At 41.1% G+C, this 25,693-nt stretch overlaps 1 protein-coding gene across 3 annotated transcripts in view; it reads left to right on the forward strand.

Annotated features, from left to right (window-relative positions):
- LOC126101604 (connector enhancer of kinase suppressor of ras 2) overlaps positions 1-25,693 on the forward strand; it is a 157,608-nt gene that overhangs the window by 105,856 nt on the left and 26,059 nt on the right. For all 3 annotated transcript variants that reach the window (XM_049912283.1, XM_049912282.1, XM_049912281.1), the window contains one exon: positions 5,502-5,771. In XM_049912283.1, the coding sequence (XP_049768240.1) occupies positions 5,502-5,771 (270 nt within the window). The remainder of the gene's footprint in view (positions 1-5,501; positions 5,772-25,693) is intronic.

The raw sequence follows: 25,693 nt of genomic DNA on the forward strand, positions 1-25,693 counted from the left end.
CTCAGAGTTTTTATTTCTTCTCCGTGTATTTTAATTCCTACTCCAGATTTTTCTTTTGATTCCTTTACTGCTTGCTCAATATACAGCTTGAGTAACATTGGGGATAGGCTACAATCTGTCTCACTCCCTTCCCAACCACTGCTTGCCTGTCATGCCCCTCAACTCTTATAACTGCAGTCTGGTATCTGTACAAATTGTAAATAGCCTTTCACTCCCTGTATTTTACCCCTGCCACCTTCAGAATTTGAAAGAGAGTATTCCAGTCAACATTGCCAAAAGATTTCTCTAAGTCTACAAATGCTACAAACGTAGGTTTGCCTTTCCTTAATCTTTCTTCTAAGATAAGTCTTGGGGTCAGAATTGCCTCGTGTGTTTGAACATTTCTAAGGAATCCAAACTGATCTTCCCCAAGGTCAGCTTCTACCAGTTTTTCCATTTGTCTGTAAAGAATTCATGTTAGTATTTTGCAGCCATGACTTATTAATCTGATAGTTCACTAATTTTCACAACAGTCAATGCCTGCTTCCTTTGGGATTGGAATTATTACATTCTTCTTGAAGTCTGAGGGTATTTCGCCTGTCTCATACATTTTGCCCACTGAATGGAAGAGTTTTGTCATGGCTGGCTCTCCCAATGTTATCAGTAGTTCTAATGGAATGTTGTCTACTGCCGGAGCCTTTTTTTCAACTTTAGTCTTTCAGAGCTCTATCAAATTCTTCATGCAGTATCATATCTCCCATTTCATCTACATCCTCTTCCATTTCCATAATATTTCCCTCAAGTACATCACCCTTGTATAGACCCTCTATGTAATCCTTCCACATTTTTGCTTTCCCTACTTTGCTTACCCAAGGATTTCTACAAGCCCTCGTCTCTTTACCTACTTGATCCTCTTCTGCCTTCACTATTTCATCTCTCAAAGCTACCCATTCTTCTTCTACTGTATTTCTTTCCCCCTTTCTTGTCAATCGTTCCCTAATGCTCTCTCTGAAACTCTCTAGAAGCTCTTGTTCTTTCAGTTTATCCAGGTCCCATCTCCTTAAATTCCACCATTTTTGCAGTTTCATCAATTCATAATAAATAAATTATGCTCAGAGTTCACGTCTGCCCCTGGAAATGTCTTACAATCTAAAACCTGGTCCCGAAATCTCTGTGTTACCATAATATAGTCAATCTGAAACCTTCCAGTGTCTCTAGGTCTCTTCCACGCATAAATCTTCTTTCATGGTTCTTAAACCACATGTTAGCTATGATTAAATTATGCTTTGTGCAATATTCCACCAGGCGGTTTCTGCTTTCACTCCTTTCTCTCAGTCTATACTCACCTATTACTTTCCCTTCTCTTCCTTCTCCCACTATCGAATCCCAGTCCCCCATGACTGTTAAAGTTTCGTCTCCCTTCAATATGTGAATAATTTCTTTTATCACATCGCACATTTCTTCAATCTCTTCATTATCTGCAGAAGTAGTTGGCATATAAACTTGTACTACTGTGGCAAGGTTGGGCTTTCTGTCTATCTTGGCTACAATAATGCGTTCACTATGCCGTTCATAGTAGCTTACCCGTTTTTTTTTTTTTCTTTTAATTGAACCTACTCCTGCATTACCCCTATTTGATTTTGTATTTATAACCCTGTATACACATGACCAGAAGTCTTGTTCCTCCTGCCACTGAACTTCACTACTTCCCAGTGTATCTAACTGTAACCTATCCATTTCCCTTTTTAAATTTTCTAACCTACCTGCCCAATTAAGGGATCTGACATTCCATGCTCCGATCCTTAGAACGCCAGTTTTCTTTCTCCTGGTAATGACATTCTCTTTAGTAGCCCCCACCCAGAGATCTGAATGGGGGACTATTTTACCTCCATAATATTTTACCCTAGAGGACACCATCATCATTTAACCATACAATAAAGCCGCATGCCCTCGGGAAAAATTAGGCTGTAGTTTCCCCTTGCTTTCAGCCATTCACATTACCAGCACAGCAAGGCCAGTTTGGTTAATGTTATAAGGCCAGATCAGTCAATCATCCAGACTGCCGCCCGGGCAAGTATTGAAAAGGCTGCTTGCCCCTCCCCAGGAACCACACATTTGTCTGGCCTTTCAACAGATACCCCTCCATTTTGGTTGCACCTACAGTACAGCTATCTGTATTGCTGAGGTGCACAAGCCTCCCCACCAATGGCAAGATCCATGGTCCATGGGAATGGGGCGGGGCAGTCCACATTAGAATCTTTTTATAAATTGTTATCTTTGCTCACATTGTCTTTTCACATCAATTTCAGTTCATTGTCACCTTTCACTGTAACCCTACTCACTCAAGTTTCATCTTGCTTCCCCTTACTTCATCCATTCCGTCCTTTTTCAGATTGAGTCAGGCCTTGGCAACCGTCAACAGTGGTCGTGTGTGTGAGAGAGTTGTATTTATGTGAAAGTGTGTTTGTGTGTGTGTGTGTGTGTATGTGTGTGTGTGTGTGTGTGTGTGTGTGTGTGTGTGTGTGTTTTGTCTAATTCGGAAGAAGACCTTTGGACCAAAAGCGTACTTGTGTAACAATCTTTTTGTTATGCCTGTCTGCAACTCAGCATCTCCACTACATGGTGAGTAGCAGTCTATCCTTTTCATAATTTTCTCAAAATGTTTCTATGAATACAAAACGTCTTGAAATTTACCTGTTTTTAAACTTTTAGTGTTTATTGATTGTCAACATGTGAGTAATAAAAGAAGAAATAAAATAAAGAAAAAATAATTGTTCGCTTGCATTTTATCTTCACGATTTCTTTTTCCTTACTAATTCATGATTTCTTTTTGCTTACTAAGTAAGCCACTGCACCTGGCAGTCTTCTGTGTCTCAGTCAAGTCCCTGCACGCTCCCGTAGACAGTGCTTTTCTCTCTGCCCAACCGTACCTTGCTATCCCTCCTCTTCCCTTCCACTCAATGTGACAGTTACCTTCTGGTCCAAGATGCCAGAGATGGTGGTCATGTGTGCATTTGGTGCAATTGCTTGGGTGAATGTTTCTTTCTGCTTTCTTTTCTTAAGAATACCTTGGCCAAAAGTTAAATATGAACAGTCTTTTTGTTGTGCCCATGTGCAACTCTGCAGATTATCTTTACAGTGAGTAGCAGTCTGTCCTTTTTTTAATGTTGTTGATATTCCAACTTGGAGTTTCCATTGTTTCATCTTATTTTTAGATTCAGGCACATTACATTAACCAAGAAAGATTTTCCCCATCTCACTGACACATTATGGAGCTTGACGATCATCACATTTAATCATTCATAAGCAGGTAGCAGCATTTCATGTGGAAAGACCCGTCAGGCTGTATAGAATCTATTGCATTTGCCAATTTATACTAAAACCAGTTGTTGTAAAATACATGACCGTGGCCTTTACCCATGGTACATGGGTGCTGTTAATCCTTTTGACTTGTAAGCATTGTAGGGACCGTTGAGACTGTTAAGTAGAACATCACAACTGGATACATGAATGCCGTTGCATATATTAAAAGTGGAGTTACACCGCAGTAAAGAAAGTGAAAGAAAGCTGAGGTTGTTGTATGGCCATATAAAAAAGTTATATTTTCTCAGTACCTGTTGGGAAAGTATGCTAGAAATTTTCTGATTTTGAGAGCTGCACAAATCAGTGACATGGAGCATACATGCATAAACAGAAACAAACCGTTGAAAGTCCTCATTTTGTTAGGTACTGAAAAGCATCTTGGTGTACACCATTTTTACCATTCTGTGTACATTCATGGTTTGACTTTGGATTCACATATTGGTCCATTTAGAGTTTCTTTGAAGTAACATTGCCAATAATTGGCATATACACGCATTACAAGGTTTGCAACCTCTAACAAATATCACAGAATATATACTGAAGTGGCCCAACCTTCATTAAATAATACAAAAATATATTCACATGCACAGTTCATGCAAACAGAACTTTACAGTGTAAACAAGATGTGCAGTCGGCCCTGCTCAGTCGATCACCACTATCAGATGTACTGCTATCATGACAGTTGTAAATACTCTGGGAGAGCACATTCAAAGTTGAAGATGCCACTAGTACAAAGCAAGTTAAATGGAAAAATTCTTCACAGTCAAACCTTCAAAGTGGTTGGATAAGTCTACCAGTTTATTGACAAAGAAGCTGTGTTACATGCTCCACTGAGACTACAATCCACATTGAAATGAGTGGATGAAGCAACTGGTGTTTCATTTGCTTCCATCTGGCAAACCAAGAGAGAACTGGAAAGAGTCCACACTATTCTTGCTTGGTGTATGTAATTCCACGTCTTTTTAAGTTCCAGTGCATGTGTGTTGCCTTTGGCAATTAGTAAATTGCTTCAGTTTTATGGTCAGTACTGTTAAGCATGTGTCCAGTCTGTTTGCGTGTTTGATTATAAAAGTCTCCTAAACATATTATACGTGGAAGATATCTCCAAAAAATTTGGTAGTAAAAAATAATCTGCAACTGCTAACTTTTTTCACAAGTAAATCACCCACTCTTGTAGATTCACACAAATACTCTGCTAAGCTTTGAATGTCTACCTTCTTACATTTACACCCATAAACCTATTCATAGACAGAGTCCGTATTCCATTTCATATATACCAGAGTTTTGAAGAGGTGGTCCTCTCATAACCTATTATTAATGCTGTAGGGAAGTTCTTGTAGATTGTAAATACTGTATGATAAACTGGAGACTGAAAAGCAGAAGCATTGAGTCATTGATAGACACATGCAAAACAAGGGAAACTTGATAGGGTTCGTAGTTCTCCATTGACGAGGTACAGTATGCGTGTGCGCGCGCGCCCACACACACACACACACACACACACACACACACACACACACACACACAGGCGCGGGTGCTCACACATCCCAATGTCCCTATATGGTGCCAGCGCGCGCGTGTGTGTGTGTGTGTGTGTGTGTGTGTGTGTGTGTGTGTGTGTTTGTGTGTGTACTGTAGCTTGTCAAGGATAACTCTAAAAGCTAGCAAGTTTTCCATCTTTTGTTTGTGCGTATCAGCGACTCAGTGTTTCTGCTTTTGAGTGCGTGGTCTCCTTTACTCCTAAAGTATTTATATCCTGTTGTTATCTTATTTCTTGACTCCATCAAATGGATTTATTTGTTTTGTTTCCAACTGCTCTTGATTGAAGAGAGGAGAGAGAAGATGATAGACACATATTGAATTGTCGAGTTAGAGACAAAAGCTCTACATAATGTATTCACGTAATTACATTTTTTAAAGAAAATCCATTTTATTTGATCCTCTCGTTGCTTATTTAGTGCATATCCATATACCTGATGTTAATACAAAAGAAAGAGTTCAAGGTTAGAAACTAAGCAAGCAGTCATAAAAATGCACTATACTACAGAGACTGAGTTTGAGAGTAGGATTTCAAAACTGTAGGTAAATCCTTTAACACTCATAATTAAATACACATTGTTGTTACATAAATTGTTAATGGGGGCTGTCTTGTATTGCAGGCCATGCTCTTAGTGACTCTCCTGTCCGACCCCCACAACTTCACTCAAGCAATCCATCATTACCAGCATTACCTCCTGACATGGCAGATTATCGGTTGGCTGCAGATTTGCTGCGAGAGTTTGGTCGTGGCCGTCAGGATACTTCAGGATTTGTCACCCTTGAGGAGTTCATGTTGTCACGGCAAGAAGAGGATAGGAGAGCACTTCGTGGGAGCCACAACTCAGAGCGTGAACGGTCTGAACACACCCAACAACCTTCACTGACATCAAGTAAGGAATGGGATGTACCTATATAATAGCCTACAATAATGACAGAAGCTTTAGAATTGTGATTTGGTATTATTTCCAACAATACTGATTTTATTTCTGCAGTTGGTAGTACAGACATATTGCTTTGTCTTTCTTATGGGCACATTTTTTTTTCTATTTTTTCCCCAAGATAATCTCTGTGAACAGAAATCTTACAAAAGTGATTTCACTCCCTTAATATTATCATTTCATTTTTAATTTTTTTCTTTAACACAAAGGCAATCAAATGGTACATTGTAGAGCTCTTTCATCAGTTCATAAGGAAAAGTTAATTAAAAAAAAACACAATACATAGTCATATAATTATCTAAGAATGAACATGTACTTTCACACTTAGTTCTCTAAGTAGCGACATTAACACTTATGAAAGCCGCAACACCAGGAAGTAGAAATGCAACTGAAGTAAATTTTATACCACTGAGAAAGTATGTAACAGTATGTAAATAATGACTACAAAACTGCACATAGCGTCTGGCTTTTAGTATGGTGTTAAGTTCTCACATGCTGCAATCAGAGCTTCTAAAAATTGTAATGTGGAAACAAAAAAGGCTTAGGTATATTCCTGGGGCATCTGCCTCCACTTGGTTTGCAGCAAAAATGTTTGCTGGAGGATCACATTCAGTGACACATGTCGTATGAACTTGTGGGAGAGAAAAGGAAGCGGTTGTACACACATGGGTGGCCATTGTTCTCTTGAAATATGGAAATTTCCAAAGAAGCTGTGGAATCTTGGACTTTCTAATGTAGCTTTATCAGCTCAAATTGCCCATGATCCCCAGGACTCAAGATCACAATTTGCATCTAATGGCGTCAGAAATTATTGTACTAGGTATTTGTCCATTATGCTGCTTAATTATTGTAGATCTGTAGTCAAGGGACAGCTTCTTTGATCAGTAATCAAAACATCCTTGGTCCCAGATTCGAACCTCGCCACTGCTTACATTTTGAATAAAAAAATCATCACTAATGGCAGCCAAGTACTTCCAGCATAAGAAATCACCCTCATTCTGCCAACGACCTTGTCAAAGAGGGTGGAGGAGCGGACGAGATTCAGGGCACTCTCTAGCCCTTGGGGTAGGAAACTGCCCATAAAGGCAGAAAAACCAGCAAAGATCAATGGATGTGGATGCAGGAAGCAATGGAAACCACTGCATTAAAGATACTGTACATAATATGGATCCACAGAACACGTGGCCCGCAATTGATAAAGTGTCATGTTGATCTCTCCACTGACAAATCTCCAGGAGGAAACTGCCAAGTGGAAGGTGGCCATGAGAAAAAGTTTGAATAACCAACAAAAGGGTAACATTCTACTGGTCTGGGCATGGAATGTCAGAAGTTTGAATGTGGTGGAGAAGCTAGAAAATGTGAAAATGGCATTGCTGAGGCTCAGTTTAGATATAGTGGGGGTCAGTGAAGTGAAATGGAAAGAAGACAAGGATTTCTAGTCAGATGAGTACAGGATGATATCAACAGCAACAGAAAATAGTGTAACAGGAGTAGGATTTGTTATGAATATGGAGATAGGGCAGAGAATGAGTTACTGTGAACAGTTCAGTGGTAGGTCGACAGCAAACCAAAACCAACAATGATAGTTCAGGTATACATGTCGACATCGTGAGTGGAAGATGAATAGACAGAAAAGTATATGAGGATATTGAATGGGTAATTCTGTATGTAAAGGGAGATGAAGATCTAATAGTCACGGGGGACTGGAATGCGGTTGTAGGGGAAGAAATAGAAGAAAGGATTACAGGAGAATATGGGCTTGGTATGAGGAATAAGAGAGAAGAAAGACTAAGCACTTTGATAAATTTCAACTAGTAATAATGAATGCTCTATTCGGGAATCGTGAGAGGAGGAAGTATACTTCGAAAAGATAAAGACTACAAGAAGATTTCAGTTAGGTTACATCATGGTCAGGCAGAGATTCCGAAATCAGATACTGGATTCTAAGGCATACGTAGCAGCAGATATAGACTCAGATCACCATTTAGTAGTGATGAAGAGTAAACTGGAGTTTACGATACTAGTCAGCAAGAATTAGCGCACAAATAGGTGGATATGTCAGGAAGAATTAATGCACAAATTGGTCGATATGTCAGAAAGAATCAATGCGCAAAGAAGTGGAATGTGGAAATACTAAGGAATACCAACAATGCAGGAAAAGACAGACTGCTATGTACCATAAAGAAAAAAACCTTAAGTTCCAAACTGGCACAATTAAAAGACACTTACTTAAAGCTTTCAGCCACAGTCTTCATCAGTAGAAGAGAGACACAGACCATTCATACATACACACAAGCTAACACATCTCATGCACACAATAGCACCAACTCCTGCATCTCAGGTTGAATCACATGGGATGCAAGCAGCAGTCTGGAGGGGGTGGGGAAAGGGAAAGGATGAAGTGTACGAGTGGAGGGAGAGACAAACGCTGTATGGCAGAGTGTGGAATGACTAGAATGCCAACAGGTGCAGCATCAGGAGGTGGCGGGGCAGGGGGGGGGGGGGGGGGATGGAGCAAAAAAGGAAAAGAGTGGAGAAACACAAATAGATGCATTGGCAGAGGGCAACAAATAAACAGGGTGGGATCTGAGAATGGGGAGGAGTGATGGGTCAGGGGGTAGAACTGTTAGGTGGAGTGTGCAGGGACAGTGGTTACCATAGATTGAAGCTGGTATAATTACAGGAGCAGAGAATGTGTTCTGGGATAACTCCCATCTGCACAGTTCAGAAAACTTTTCTGCCTGCCTGTTGGCATTCTAGTTCCTGCACACTCCACCAAACAGCGTTCCTCTCTCTCCCCACCCATACACTACATCCTTTCCCCTTCCCCACCCCCTCCACATTTCTGCTTGCTTCCCACTTGATTGTAGCATTTCGTCCTGAGATGCTGGAGTTAGCAGTCATGAGTGCATGAGGTGTGCTTGCTTGTGTGAATGAATGGTATGTGTTTCTCTTTTACTGATGAAAACTGTGGCTGAAAGCTTTATGTAAGTGTCTTTTAATTGTTCCTGTCTGCAACTTTGTGTCTTCTTTATGGTAAGTAGCAATTTATTTTTTCTTACATTGTTGATATTACTACCTGGAGTTTCCATTGTCTGAAGTACCAAGGAATCAAGAGATATACTTGAAGTACTTCCAGGCTATAGATACTCCGATAAGGAATAGCTCTGTAGGCAGTTCAGTGGAATAGGAATGGACATCTCTAAAATGGCAGTCACAGAAGCTGGAAAGAAAAACTTAGGTACAAAGAAGTTAACTACAAAGAAGCCGTGGGTAAGGGAAGAAATACTTCAGTTGATCAATGGAAGAAGGAAGCACAAAAATGTTCTGGGAAATTCAGGAATACATAATTATAAGTCACTAAAAATGAAATAAATAAGAAGTGCCGGGAACCTAAGACAAAATGGTAGCATGAAGAATGTGAAGAAATCGAAAAAGAAATGATTATCTAAAGGACTGACTCAGCATGCAGAAAAGTCAAAACAACCGTCGGCAAAATTAAAAGCAAGGGTGGTAACATTAAGAGTGCATCGAGAATTCCACTGTTAAATGCAGAGGAGAGAGCAGATAGGTGGAAAGAGTACATTGAATATATATATATATATATATATATATATATACCTAAAAACAAAGATGATGTGACTTACCAAATGAAAGTGCTGGCAGGTCGACAGACACACAAACGAACACAAACATACACACAAAATTCAAGCTTTCGCAACAAACTGTTGCCTCATCAGGAAAGAGGGAAGGAGAGGGAAAGACGAAAGGATGTGGGTTTTAAGGGAGAGGGTAAGGAGTCATTCCAGTCCCGGGAGCGGAAAGACTTACCTTAGGGGGAAAAAAGGATGGGTATACACTCGCGCGCACACACACACACACACATATCCATCCACACATATACAGACACAAGCAGACATATTTAAAGACAAAAAAACTCTTTGTCTTTAAATATGTCTGCTTGTGTCTGTGTATATGCGGATGGATATGTGTGTGTGTGCGAGTGTATACCTGTCCTTTTTTCCCCCTAAGGTAAGTCTTTCCACTCCCGGGATTGGAATGACTCCTTACCCTCTCCCTTAAAACCCATATCCTTTTGTCTTTCCCTCTCCTTCCCTCTTTCCTGACGAGGCAGCCGTTGGTTGCGAAAGCTAGAATTTTGTGTGTTTGTTTGTGTGTCTATCGACCTGCCAGCGCTTTTTATATATATATATATATATATATATATATATATATATATATATATATATATATCTGCTTGTGTCTGTATATGTGTGGATGGATATGTGCGTGTGTGCGCGAGTGTGTACCCGTCCTTTTTTCCCCCTAAGGTAAGTCTTTCCGCTCCCGGGACTGGAATGACTCCTTACCCTCTCCCTTAAAACCCACATCCTTTCGTCTTTCCCTCTCCTTCCCTCTTTCCTGATGAGGCAACAGTTTGTTGCGAAAGCTTGAATTTTGTGTGTATGTTTGTGTTCGTTTGTGTGTCTGTCGACCTGCCAGCACTTTCATTTGGTAAGTCACATCATCTTTGTTTTTATATATATATATATATATATATATAACTCTTTGCCTTTACAAATGTCTGCTTGTGTCTGTGTATATGCGGATGGATATGTGTGTGTGTGTGCGCGAGTGTATACCTGTCCTTTTTTCCCCCTAAGGTAAGTCTTTCCGCTCCCGGGATTGGAATGACTCCTTACCCTCTCCCTTAAAACCCATATCCTTTTGTCTTTCCTTCTCCTTCCCTCTTTCCTGATGAGGCAACCGTTGGTTGCGAAAGCTAGATTTTTGTGTGTATGTTTGTGTTTGTTTGTGTGTCTATCGACCAGCCAGCGCTTTTGTTTGGTAAGTCTCATCATCTTTCTTTTTAAATATATTTTTCCCACGTGGAATGTTTCCCTCTATTATATATATATATATATATAAATCCTTGTTCCATAGATCATGGATAAGACATTTCGTAATGATGTCGAACGTACTATTTCATATCTAAGAATTCATCTATTGGGTAGGAGGAGTTGTCATTCAGAAATTCTTTTAATTTGCTTTTAAATGTTGGTTAGCTATCTGTCAGACTTATAATACTATTTGGCAAATGACCAAAGATTTTTGTGGCAGCATAATTCACCCCTTTTTGTGCCAAAGTGAGATTTAATCCAGAATAATGAATGTCATCCTTTCTTCTACTGTTGTAGCTATGCACTTCACTGTCATTTCTGCATTGGGATGGATTGTTAATGACAAATTTCATAAGTGAATATGTGTATTGCGAAGGTACTGTGAATATCCTGAGTTTTTTAAATAAATGTCTGCAAGGTGATCTTGGTGGGCTCCAGCTATTATTCTAATTGCATGCTTTTGTGCAATGAATACTTTCTCACTTAATGACGAATTGCCCCAAAATATGATTCCACAGGAAAGCAGTGAATGAAAATAGGGATAGTAGGCTAATTTACTGATATGTTTATCACCAAAATTTGCAATAGCCCTAATAGCATAAGTAGCTGAACCTAACCATTTCAGCAGATCATCAATGTGTTTCTTCCATTTCAATTTCTCATCAATGCACACACCCAGAAATTTTGGGTATTGTGCCTTAGCAGTAGACTTCCATCCATAGTCTATATTTAACAATGGTTTTATGCCATTTACTGTACAGAATTGTATAAACTGTTTTCTCAAAATTTAGTGAGAGTCCATTTGCAGAGAACCACTTAATAATTTTCTGAAAGACATTATTTGCAATTTCCTCAGCTGATTCTTGCTTGTTGGGTGTGATTACTATACTTGTATCATCAGCAAAAAAGAACTACCTTTGCATCTTACTGAATATAGAGTGTCAAGTCGTTAATATACAGAGGGGTCCAAAAAAATGTATCCACTGTTTAAAAGTCCATAACTGGCAAACTAATTGACGGAGTTGTCTCATCTTTGGTAGTGCAATAGTTCGTAGATGTGGCAATTGCCACACAAGCGTTTTATGTTGTTGTTTTGTTTTGTCAGATGACAGTCGCCAGATAGTCAGTGTTTTGTTCTTAGTTGCACCTAGTTACTCAAGTAAACAAGGCTGGTGCAAGGCTTACATTCAATGAAAGGAAGTCAGTTTTGTAGTGGTATTTTAAGTACGAAAACATTGAGGTTCAACGGCAATGGCGAAATGAGTATCAAACAGAGCCACCGACACGTTTAACGATTCGTCGCATTCAAGACAAATTTGAAGCCTAAGGCTGTGTTAAAGATGTACAGAAACAACGATCTGTAACAGTAACAAGTCCAGCTGACTCCCGTTGTGTGTTACAACAATTCACTCACTCACCACAGAAGTCTGTGAGACAGTGTGCCAGTGAACCTGGAGTGAGTCGCTCAAGTGTTCGGCGAATTTTTAAGACAGCAAAGTGGAAGTGCTACATCCCACAATTGCTACACACAGTGAGCAAGGACGACCCACATCATAGAATGGAGTACTGCGAGTGGTTTATGGTGCGCAACGATGAAGAGTTTGCAGTGATGATTGTGTGGTCTGATGAGGCACAGTTCAAACTCAGTGGTACAGTAAATCGCCACAATTGCATCTACTGGGCCGCCGAATGTCCATGTAGACAAAGCCGTGAATTTGCCAGGAGTAAATGTGTGGCGTGGGTTGTCTTACTGGGGCTTGATTGGGCCATTCTTCGACAGCACAGTTAGCAGTGAGGTGTACCTACAAAAGCTTCAGACATCCATTTTACCTGCCATCCGAGACTTGTATGGAGATGGAATAGTTTACTTTCAACAAGATGGTGCCCCAGCCCACTACCAAAATAGTGTTAGGGCGTATCTCGATGAAAATCTACCAGTAAGATGGATAGGCTGAGAGGTGCTGTGGAGTATCCACCACTTTCCCCAGACCTAACTGCTCTGGACTTTTACCTGTGGGGAACACGAAAGGACGTCGTTTATTGACAAAAGCCCCACACATTGGATGAACTTCGAGAATCCATCGTACATTCATGTGCAAATATCTAACTGAACACGTTGCAGTCAGTAGTTCGTGCTGCAGTTCGGTGGCATCGTTTGTGTGTGGATGTTAATGGTGACCATTTCGAACAACTACAGTGATATCTTTAAGTTGGACTTTAAGCTACACTTTCACCAAAAATGAGAACTCCTTCTATTAGTTTGCAAGTTATGGACTTTTCAACAGTGGATACATTTTTTGGACCCCTCTGTATTTTAAGAACAATAAGGGACCCAAGACTGAACCCTGTGGGACACCATTCTTGATACTTCCCCAGCTAGAGGACGCTGCTTGTTTTTTTAGACTATCTGTACTGTTAATTTCAACCTTCTGCATTCTTCCAGTTAAGTATGATTTAAACCATTTGTCCACTGTCCCACTCATACCGCAATACTTAAGCTTATCTAGAAGAAATTCATGATTCACACAATCAAAAGCCTTTGAGAGATCACAAAATATCCCAATGAGTGATGTTCGGTTATTCAGTGCATTTAATATTTGATCAGTGAAAGCATATATAACATTTTCTGTTGAAAATCCATTCTGAAAATCAAATTGACATTTTGTTAGTACTTCATTTTTGCAAATATGTGATGCTACTCTTGAATAAATTACTTTTTCAAGAATTTTGATAAAGTTTTGAGAAGTGAGAATGGGTGGTAGTTGTTAGCATCAGATCTATCCCCTTTTCTTATGCAGTGGTTTAACAATAGCATATTTCAGTCTATCTGGAAAAATGCCCTGTTTCAGTGAGCTACTACACATGTGGCTGAGAATCCTACTTATTTGTTGGGAGAAAGCTTTTAGTACTCTGTTGGAAATGCCATCAATTCCATGTGAGCTTTTACTTTTGAGTGAAATTATTTTCCTAATTTCAGTAGGAGAGGTGGGTTGAATTTCAGTTTTATCAAATAGCATAGGTACTGCTTGTTCCATATAACGCCTTGCGTTTTCTAATGAATAGCTGGATCCTATTTTCTCTACAACACTTAAAAATGATTATTAAAATGTTTTCTACTTCTCGCTTCTTGTCAACAAAATTTTCATTGTGTTTGATAGAAATGCAGTCTTCCTGTGCTCTTGCTTGCCATGTTTCCCTTTTCACAATATTCCAAATTGTTTTAATTTTACTATCAGCTGTGCTAATCTCAGACATAATACACATACTTCTGGACTTTTTAATAACTTTTCTTAATACAATGCTGTAGTTTTTATAATGTTTCACTGTTTCCGGAACATTACTCCTCCTAGCTGTAAGGTACATTTCCCTTTACAAGATATTTTTATCTGTCTAGTAAGCCATGGCTTTTTACATGGTTTCTTATAGTTATATTTCACTGTTTTCTTAGGGAAACTGTTTTCAAATATACTCATAAACACATCATGAAAAAGGTTAAATTTTAAATTAGCATCATGTTCCCTGTACACCTCTTCCCAGTCTTAACTGTTGCAAGCTTTCCCTAAAATTTTGAATTGTTATATGGTTAATTGAATGCACTATTTTGGAGGACTGTTTTGTATTATTGTATGGAGCTATATCATTTACTGTAACTAGCTGTGCATCATGATCAGACAAATCATTCTTAACAGGAAAAGTTTTTTATTTATCTTGGTCTATGAAAACATTATCTATCTGTGTGCTGCTTTCCTGTACCACCCGAATAGGAAGATCAATAACTGATGTCAAATTGAAAGAATCAAGTAATACTTCAAGGTCAAGCTTTCTGTCAGACTCTTTCAGAAAATCTACATTGAAATCCTCACAAACAATAATTTGCTTTCCTCTGTCTCACAGATAGTACAGCAAAGAATCCAAGTTTTTCAAAAATAGTTGAAAATTTCCTAATGGGGACCTATAGAGGGCCACAATTATAAAAGTGCCATTATTTAGTTTAAACTCATATGCACACGTTGCTCTCCGCAAAATTTTTTAGTTTCCAGATTTTAACATATATGGCAACTACTCCTCTCTCCATTTTGTCTCTACTTACATGTGCTGAAAGCTTATATCCACCTACATTTACCATTTCCATACCTGCAAAGGCCTCTATGAGGGGAAGACCTATCTGACGTGATAGAAGAAGAGACGAGTCACTATAGAATAGACAGGAGATCCCATATTAGAATCAGAATTTAAAAGAGCTTTAAAAGACTAAAGATCAAATAAGACAGAAGAGATAGTTAACATTCCATTAGATTTTTTTAAGTAGCAAGAAAATGGCTGTTCATGTTGGTGTGTTGAGTATATGAGTGTGTTGATATACCATCTGACTTTCAGAAAAACAATTCCAAAGATTGCAAGAGCCAACAAGTGCCAGAATTATCACACAGTCATCTTAACAGATAATGTGTCCAAGTTGCTGACAAAAATAGTACACAGAAGAATGGAAAAGAAAATTTAGTATTTGTTAAATGAGATTCAGTTTGGCTTTAGGAAAGGTAAAGGCACTGGAGAGACAGCTCTGACATTGCAGCTGATAATGGAAGCATGACTAAAGAAAAATTGAGACATATTCATAGGATTTATGGAGCTGGAAAGTGTTCGGCAATGTCAAATGATGCAAGATGTTAAAAATTCTGAGGATAAAAGGGTACCCTGTAGGGAAAGACAGGTAATGTATAATATATACAAGAGCCAAGAGAGAACAGTAAGAGTGGAAGACCAAGATTAAGTGCTTGGATTAGAAAGAGTGTTAGACAAGGATGTAGTCTTTCACCCCTTCTGTTCAATCTATACATTGTAGAATCAATGAAAGGTTCAAGAGTGAAATTAAAACGCAAGATGAAAGGACTTCAAGGATAAGACTCACTGATAATGTTGCTATCCTTAGTGAAAGTGAAGAAATAGTACAGGATCTACTAAATGGAATGAACATTCTGCTGAGTACGGAATATGGCTCAAGACCAAAAGAGAAAAGTAATGAGAAGTAGCAGAAACAAGAACAGTGAGAAACTTAACATCAGGATTGGTGATCACAAAGTAGATGGAAAAACTTTCTGAGAATGTGTGTTTGGAGCACAGCATTGTATGATAGTGAAATGAAGGCAACAGGAAAACCAGAGGAGAAGAGAATGGAAGTGTTTGAGATACGGTTCTATAGAAGAATCTTGAAAATTAGATGACTTTATAAGGTAAGGAATGAGAAGGTTCCCTGCAGAATTGGCAAGGAAAGGAATATACGGAAAACATGGACAAAAAAAAAGAAGGGACAGGATGGTAGGACATCTGTTAAGACATCAGGGAATAACGTCTATAATATTAGGAGGAGCTGTAGAGGGTAAAAACAGTATAGGAAGACAGAGATTTGAATACATGTGACAAATAATTGAAGATGTAGTTTGCGAGCGGTACTCTGAGATGTAGTAGTTTGCACAGGAGAGGAAAAAACTGCTGTATTTGTAGTCACTATACAAGCATCATTAGTGATTACATCGCAGTAGGGTAAGTTGAGGCAGGACTGTTTTGCAAATACACCTTCCGCAACTCCACAACCCTTTCTATGATATTCATGTACCTACTGCAGCATGAGACATCTATGATTCATAGGCAGTGGAAGTCAATGAAATGGCTCTATGATTCATAGGCAGTGGAAGTCAATGAAATGGCAAGTGTATCATCATTCATCATTTCCACCCATCCCAGATGCCATTGAGCTGTCAACACGACAGCTTTCTTGTAGCCATATATCTAAGAAGGTAGTCATCTCATGATGTAATCACATTGTGTGTCCTAATGTCTGCTTGTCGCATCACACGACTACCTCCTGTCTACAGTTTCCACAAATGTACTGTTGTCATCTTATTGGTGTGCCTAGTATGAGTCAGATTTTGCTGTATGATGTATCCATTACCTAGAGCGTGAGCACACACTCATATTCGAATTAATTTGCCTACTGGTATTTCACTCTTCAATATCAACAAGGCACATTGACAGTTTCCGGATTTCAACCTCGTGTCTGGCTCTACAAAAGATCTTTTAAAGCTAAAAACAGCAGGTGTGTATGGCCTCACACTTGTGTTGTAACAAGTCCACAGCCAAATGCAACATTGCATCTCGGAGATGTGATGAATACATGAGGAACCTTCAACTCAACTACTTGGATAAGTCAGCAGTAATGGAACATAGCATCTTAGAGGAAGACACATTCAACTTTAAAGACACAGAGGTGCTGCGTAGTGCCAGGAGTTTCTAGCATTCTATAATAAAAGAATGAGTGCTTGAAAATTCTGTAAACAGGAGTAGCAGCCTCCATCTGAACTTCAGTTGGGATGACATATTCCAAAAAAAATTGACAGATTGGAGCACCAACAACAGTCAAGACTAACTGGTGACCCTGGCACTCAGTTTGGGGCCACTCCCCATTATCTCTCCTCCACCACCTGTGACACTCATTTCTGAGTACTCACAGTATGCAAATCTGGTGTGTTTCCAGGAGATGAAAGATGTGACCCAAAACAGATAGCTGGATCCGACAGGATCCAGGCACTTTGCCAGAATATGACAAATAAGAAACTTACTGAAATGTTTCTATGAAAGGATGACATTACTCGGCTGATTTCTCAAGAAGAAAGTGCATAAACATTTAGTAAACAAATAATACATTGCTATAATCATATTCTGGATGTGATTCATAACATACCTGTGATGATGAGCAACAGACTAAAAAAAAGCAGCAATGTGGTAAAAAGCGGGGAAATTGAGAAATTGTTATGAAATAATAAGTTAAAGTGAAAATGGATAGAATTGTGACCACTTGGCTCAGTTAACATGTCAAGTGCTGTTCAGTGTGAAATGTAACTAAGGAGGAAACAATAAAATCCGTAAATGCAACTACCAATACAGCAAAGCTTCTTCATCTTTTATCTGTAAGATGTAAATGCAAAATCAGTATGATGCAGAAAGATTCCAATAGCATCGGTCAATTAGAAATGAAATCTGGCTAAAGGGAGAGAAGGAGAGATTTTTAATAATAAATGGTTGTACGGAAGACTGGGTACTGCCAAGAGGAATGTGAAATGCAATTTCACGTGGGACCCAAATGATTGAAAAACTCAACGGGTTCCTCCCATTTACTTCTACATCTGTACTCAGCAAATACCTGTGAGGTGCTTGTCAGAGGGTACATCCCATTGCCAAGTTATTAGGGTTTCTTCCTATTCCATTCATGTATGGAGTTCAAGGAGAATGATTGTTTGAATGCCTCTGTGTGTGCAGTAATTATTGTAATGTGATCTTCACGATCCCTATGTCACCAATACGTAGGGGGTTGTAGTATATTCCTAGAGTAATAATTTAAAGCCAGTTCTTGAAACTTTGTTAACAGACTTTTTCGTGGTAGTTCAAGAGTGTTCCAGTTCAGTTCCTTCACTATCTCCATGATACTCTCACACAGGTTAAACAAACCTGTGACCATTCGTACTGTCCTTCTCTGTATATGTTTAACATCCCCTGTTAATCCTGTAATACAGGCCCACATACTTGAGCAATATTCTAGGACCACTTGAACAAGTGATTTGTAAGCAATCTCCTTTGTAGACTGATTGCACTTCCCCAGTCTTCTACCAATAAAGTGAACGCTACCACCTGCTTTACCCACAACTGAACCTATGTGATCATTCCATTTCGTATCCCTATAAAGTGTTACACCCAGATATTTGTAAGAGTTAGCCAATGCCAACCATGACTCATTGATATTATAGTCATAGGATATTACATTTTTTTGTTCCACGTGGGAAAAATATATCTAAAAACAAAGATGATGAGACTTACCAAACAAAAGCGCTGGCAGGTCGATAGACACACAAACAAACACAAACATACACACGATATATATATATATATATGATGTAAATATAATAGAGGGAAACATTCCACGTAGGAAAAATATATCTAAAAACAAAGATGATGAGACTTACCAAACAAAAGCGCTGGCAGGTCGATAGACAAACACAAACATACACACAAAATTCTAGCTTTCGCAACCAACGGCTGCTTCGTCAGGAAAGAGGGAAGGAGAGGGAAAGACGAAAGGATGTGGGTTTTAAGGGAGAGGGTAAGGAGTCACTCCAATCCCGGGAGCGGAAAGACTTACCTTAGGGGTGAAAAGGACGGGTATACACTCGCGCGTGCACACACACACACACACACACACACACACACACACACGCCCATCCACACATATACAGACACAAGCAGACATATTAAAAGGCCTTTTAATATGTCTGCTTGTATGTGTGTGTGTGTGTGTGTGTGTGTGTGTGTGTGCGTGCGTGCGTGCGTGCGCGTGTGCTAAAAATAAAGATGATGTGACTTACCAAATGAAAGTGCTGGCAGGTCAACAGACACACAAACGAACACAAACATACACACAAAATTCAAGCTTTCGCAACAAACTGTTGCCTCATCAGGAAAGAGGGAAGGAGAGGGAAAGACGAAAGGATGTGGGTTTTAAGGGAGAGGGTAAGGAGTCATTCCAGTCCCGGGAGCGGAAAGACTTACCTTAGGGGGAAAAAAGGACGGGTACACACTCGCACACACACACACACACACACATATCCATCCACACATATACAGACACAAGCAGACATATTTAAAGACAAAGAGTTTGGGCAGAGATGACAGTCGAGGCAGAAGTGCAGAGGCAAAGATGTTGTTGAATGACAGGTGAGGTATGATTGGCGGCAACTTGAAATTAGCGGAGATTGAGGCCTGGTGGATAACGGGAAGAGAGGATATATTGAAGAGCAAGTTCCCATCTCCGGAGTTCGGATAGGTTGGTGTTAGTAGGAAGTATCCAGATAACCCGGACGGTGTAACACTGCGCCAAGATGTGCTGGTCGTGCACCAAGGCATGTTTAGCCACAGGGTGATCCTCATTACCAACAAACACTGTCTGCCTGTGTCCATTCATGCGAATGGACAGTTTGTTGCTGGTCATTCCCACATAGAATGCATCACAGTGTAGGCAGGTCAGTTGGTAGATCACGTGGGTGCTTTCACACGTGGCTCTGCCTTTGATTGTGTACACCTTCCGGGTTACAGGACTGGAGTAGGTGGTGGTGGGAGGGTGCATGGGACAGGTTTTACACCGGGGGCGGTTACAAGGGTAGGAGCCAGAGGGTAGGGAAGGTGGTTTGGGGATTTCATAGGGATGTACTAAGAGGTTACGAAGGTTAGGTGGACGGCGGAAAGACACTCTTGGAGTGGGGAGGATTTCATGAAGGATGGATCTCATTTCAGGGCAGGATTTGAGGAAGTCGTATCCCTGCTGGAGAGCCACATTCAGAATCTGATCCAGTCCCGGAAAGTATCCTGTCACAAGTGGGGCACTTTTGTGGTTCTTCTGTGGGAGGTTCTGGGTTTGAGAGGATGAGGAAGTGGCTCTGTTTATTTGATTGTGTACCAGGTCGGGAGGGTAGTTGCGGGATGCGAAAGCTGTTGTCAGGTTGTTGGTGTAATGCTTCAGGGATTCCGGACTGGAGCAGATTCGTTTGCCACGAAGACCTAGGCTGTAGGGAAGGGACCGTTTGATGTGGAATGGGTGGCAGCTGTCGTAATGGAGGTACTGTTGCTTGTTGGTGGGTTTGATGTGGATGGACGTGTGAAGCTGGCCATTGGACAGGTGAAGGTCAACATCAAGGAAAGTGGCATGGGATTTGGAGTAGGTCCAGGTGAATCTGATGGAACCAAAGGAGTTGCGGTTGGAGAGGAAATTCTGGAGTTCTTCTTCACTGTGAGTCCAAATCATGAAAATGTCATCAATAAATCTGTACCAAACTTTGGGTTGGCAGGCCTGGGTAACCAAGTAGGCTTCCTCCAAGCGACCCATGAATAGGTTGGCGTACGAAGGGGTTATCCTGGTACCCATGGCTGTTCCCTTTAATTGTTAGTATGTCTGGTCTTCAAAAGTGAAGAAGTTGTGGGTCAGGATGAAGCTGGCTAAGGTAATGAGGAAAGAGGTTTTAGGTAGGGTGGCAGGTAATCGGCATGAAAGGAAGTGCTCCATCGCAGCGAGGCCCTGGACGTGCGGGATATTTGTGTATAAGGAAGTGGCATCAATGGTTACAAGGATGGTTTCTGGGGGTAACGGATTGGGTAAGGATTCCAGGCGTTTGAGAAAGTGGTTGGTGTCTGATGAAGGATGGGAGACTGCATGTAATGGGTTGAAGGTGTTGATCTACATAGGCAGAGATACGTTCTGTGGGGGCTTGGTAACCAGCTACAATGGGGCGGCCGGGATGATTGTGTTTGTGAATTTTAGGAAGAAGATAGAAGGTAGGGGTGCGGGGTGTCGGTGGGGTCAGGAGGTTGATGGAGTCAGGTGTTAGGTTTTGTAGGGGGCCTAAGGTTCTGAGGATTCCTTGAAGCTCTGCCTGGACATCAGGAATGGGATTACCTTGGCAAACTTTGTATGTGGTGTTGTCTGAAAGCTGACGCAGTCCCTCAGCCACATACTCCCGACGATCAAGTACCACGGTCGTGGAACCCTTGTCCGCCGGAAGAATGACGATGGACCGGTCAGCCTTCAGATCACGGATAGCCTGGGCTTCAGCCTTGGTGATGTTGGGAGTAGGATTAAGGTTTTTTAAGGAGGATTGAGAGGCAAGGCAGGAAGTCAGAAATTCCTGGAAGGTTTGGAGAGGGTGATTTTGAGGAAGAGGAGGTGGGTCCTGCTGTGACGGAGGACGGAACTGTTCCAGGCAGGGTTCAATTTGGATAGAGTTTTGGGGAATTGGATCATTAGGGGTAGGATTAGGATCATTTTTCTTTGTGGCAAAGTGATACTTCCAGCAGAGAGTACGAGTGTAGGACAGTAAATCTTTGATGAGGGCTGTTTGGTTGAATCGGGGAGTGGGGCTGAAGGTGAGGCCTTTGGATAGGACAGAGGTTTCGGATTGGGAGAGAGGTTTGGAGGAAAGGTTAACTACTGAATTAGGGTGTTGTGGTACCAAATTGTGTTGACTGGAATTTTGAGGTTTTGGAGGGAGTGGAGCTGGAAGTGGGAGATTGAGTAGATGGGAGAGACTGGGTTTGTGTGCAATGAGAGGTGGTTGAGGTTTGCTGGAAAGGTTGTGAAGGATGAGTGAGTTGCCTTTCCGGAGGTGGGAAACCAGGAGATTGGATAGTTTTTTGAGGTGGAGGCATGCTGTTCTAATTTGCAGCTGGCCTGTAGGAGGATGCTATGAACAGCCGGTGTGGATGTGGGAGAGGAAAGACTGAGGACTTTGATTAGGGATAGGAGTTGACGGGTGTGTTCATTGGCTGAGTCGATGTATAGGTGAAGGATTAGGCGGGTGTGGGCTATGGCTTGTGCACTTTGGAACTGGTATAGGGACTGATGGAAAGAAGGGTTGCAGCCAGAGATGGGACTTTAAGTGTGAGGCCTTTGGAGGTTATGCCAAATATCAGACAAGCCTGAGAAAATAAAATATGCGAGCGTAATCTGGCTAGGGTGAAGGCATGTTTGCGGAGGGAATGTAAATAAAACTTAATGGGGTCATTGTGGGGGTGTTGTGAGGGTGACATGGTATTAGAAGGTGGAAAGTTTAGCATGAGGTTGAAATGAAAATGAAAGATAGAAATGTATGGGGAGAGACAAAGGTGAACTAGAAAGCAACTGGAGATCTGGTATGAAAAAAGGCAAAAAAGTGTTGGTGAAGCCTAGGTCTTTGTGGCAAACGAATCTGCTCCAGTCCGGAATCCCTGAAGCATTACACCAACAACCTGACAACAGCTTTCGCATCCCGCAACTACCCTCCCGACCTGGTACAGAAGCAAATAACCAGAGCCACTTCCTCACACTCTCAAACCCAGAACCTCCCACAGAAGAACCACAAAAGTGCCCCACTTGTGACAGGATACTTTCCGGGACTGGATCAGATTCTGAATGTGGCTCTCCAGCAGGGATACGACTTCCTCAAATCCTGCCCTGAAATGAGATCCATCCTTCATGAAATCCTCCCCACTCCACCAAGAGTGTCTTTCCGCCATCCACCTACTCTTCTAACCTCTTAGTTCATCCCTATGAAATCCCCAAACCACCTTCCCTACCCTCTGGCTCCTACCCTTGTAACCGCCCCCGGTGTAAAACCTGTCCCATGCACCCTCCCACCACCACCTACTCCAGTCCTGTAACCTGGAAGGTGTACACAATCAAAGGCAGAGCCACGTGTGAAAGCACCCACGTGATCTACCAACTGACCTGCCTACACTGTGATGCATTCTATGTGGGAATGACCAGCAACAAACTGTCCATTCCCATGAATGGACACAGGCAGACAGTGTTTGTTGGTAATGAGGATCACCTTGTGGCTAAACATGCCTTGGTGCACGACCAGCACATCTTGGCGCAGTGTTACACCATCCGGGTTATCTGGATACTTCCCACTAACACCAACCTATCCGAACTCCGGAGATGGGAACTTTTTCTTCAATATATCCTCTCTTCCCGTTATCCACCAGGCCGCAATCTCCGCTAATTTCAAGTTGCCGTCACTCATCCCTCACCTGTCATTCAACAACATCTTTGCCTCTGCACTTCTGCCTCGACTGACATCTCTGCCCAAACTCTTTGTCTTTAAATATGTCTGCTTGTGTCTGTATATGTGTGGATGGATATGTGTGTGTGTGCGCGAGTGTATACCCGTCCTTTTTTCCCCCTAAGGTAAGTCTTTCCGCTCCCGGGACTGGAATGACTCCTTACCCTCTCCCTTAAAACCCACATCCTTCCCTCTTTCCTGATGAGGCAACAGTTTGTTGCGAAAGCTTGAATTTTGTGTGTATGTTTGTGTTCGTTTGTGTGTCTGTCAACCTGCCAGCACCTTCATTTGGTAAGTCACATCATCTTTGTTTTATATATATATAGTTATAATACAGGGAAACTTTCCACGTAGGAAAAATATATCTAAAAACAAAGATGATGTGACTTACCAAATGAAAGTCTGGCAGGTCAACAGACACACAAACGAACACAAACATACACACAAAATTCAAGCTTTCGCAACAAACTGTTTTCTCATCAGGAAAGAGGGAAGGAGAGGGAAAGACGAAAGGATGTGGGTTTTAAGGGAGAGGGTAAGGAGTCATTCCAGTCCCGGGAGCGGAAAGACTTACCTTAGGGCGAAAAAGGGACGCGTATACACTCGCGCGCACACACACACACACACACACACACACACACACACACACACACACACACACACACACACATATCCATCCACACATATACAGACACAAGCAGACATACTTTAAATATATCTGCTTGTGTCTCTATATGTGTGGATGGATATGTGTGTGTGCGAGTGTATACCCGTCCCTTTTTCCCCCTAAGGTAAGTCTTTCCGCTCCCGGGACTGGAATGACTCCTTACCCTCTCCCTTAAAACCCACATCCTTTCATCTTTCCCTCTCCTTCCCTCTTTCCTGATGAGGCAACAGTTTGTTGCGAAAGCTTGAATTTTGTGTGTATGTTTGTGTTCGTTTGTGTGTCTGTCGACCTGCCAGCACTTTCATTTGGTAAGTCACATCATCTTTGTTTTAGGTATATTTTTCCTACGTGGTATGTTTCCTTCTATTATAACAATATATATATATAATACACTTACCAAACAAAAGGGCTGGCAGGTCGATAGACACACGAACATACACACAAAATTCATGATACATGAAGCATCTATAGCCTCCTCTTGCGCTTCTTAGGAATGGACACATGTTATCTCGGATGGAGAGCCATCATCAGATGTAGAAGGAACTTTGGGGTGTGCTCTAGGCCGCTGTGTTGGGACCATTGCTATTTGTGTTGTATCATACTTTTCAAACCAATTAAGGTGTTTTTTACGCATTTCAAAGCATGATCACCCATGAACAGATAAATTCAATCCACCAACACTTCTGATGAATTTCATTTGAGAATCTGTCTTACTGAATGGACACTTACAATAGGGTCTTTGAATTACACAATCTGAATTTTTTTATGACAAGATTATATTTCAGTGATTGTACTGAAATTCACGACTTTCTTTTCTTTGTAACATGTAAAGGGGCAAAATCAAATGATTACAATTCTCACAACCCATTTTGATTTCACCTAGACAGTTGACGATAATTGCTCATTTCTTTTCTTTTGCTAACCGTCTGCATTTTCCTAGAGGTCTGTCAACAACTCTTTAAATCATTCTATCTACTTACTTTACTTTACGCGATCAGGCCCAATGGACTGCACGTTGCTTTGAGAGATTGCCTCCACTTCAGCCTGTCTTCGGCTCCTTTCTGCCATCCTTCCAGGAGTCCCACTCTCTGAAGGTCTCTGGATACTAAGTCACTCCATTGAGTTCTAGGTCTTCCTACAGGCCTTCTGCCGTTTAGCTTGATGTTGAGTACAGTTTTTGGCCATCGGTTGCCCTGCATTTGAACAACATGTCCTGCCCACTGGAGTCATCATGTCTTCATTATAGCCATGATGATCGGCTGTTTGATTTGATTTTAATAGGGAAGCTAAAACAGCTTAGGTCTATCCCACCACTGCCCACACTGAAACTGAGTTTATTGTGTGGTATTGCTCCCTGTATATCTTGCAAAGCCAACCATTGCTGTTAAATAGTGCAAGGAAACCCTTTACCAGTTTTTTGTTAGACACAATTTCTTCAGGTCTAGTTGTCCCGAAGATTCTGTATCTTTTGCTCTCCAATGCCATGCATTCATAGATTAGGTGTGATGCACTTTCTTCACCCTCATCACAGATCCTACATTTAGGGTCTTCCTCCGCTATACTCATTGTGTGTAGGTATTTTTTGAAATTCCCATGGCCTGTCATCAGTCCAGTCATGAGTTTGATCTCTTTCCTGTTCAATCCCAGGATTACAGAGTTTCTTTTAAA

This window comes from Schistocerca cancellata, chromosome 9 (genome assembly GCF_023864275.1).
Source record: "Schistocerca cancellata isolate TAMUIC-IGC-003103 chromosome 9, iqSchCanc2.1, whole genome shotgun sequence".
NCBI classification, from domain to species: domain Eukaryota; kingdom Metazoa; phylum Arthropoda; class Insecta; order Orthoptera; family Acrididae; genus Schistocerca; species Schistocerca cancellata.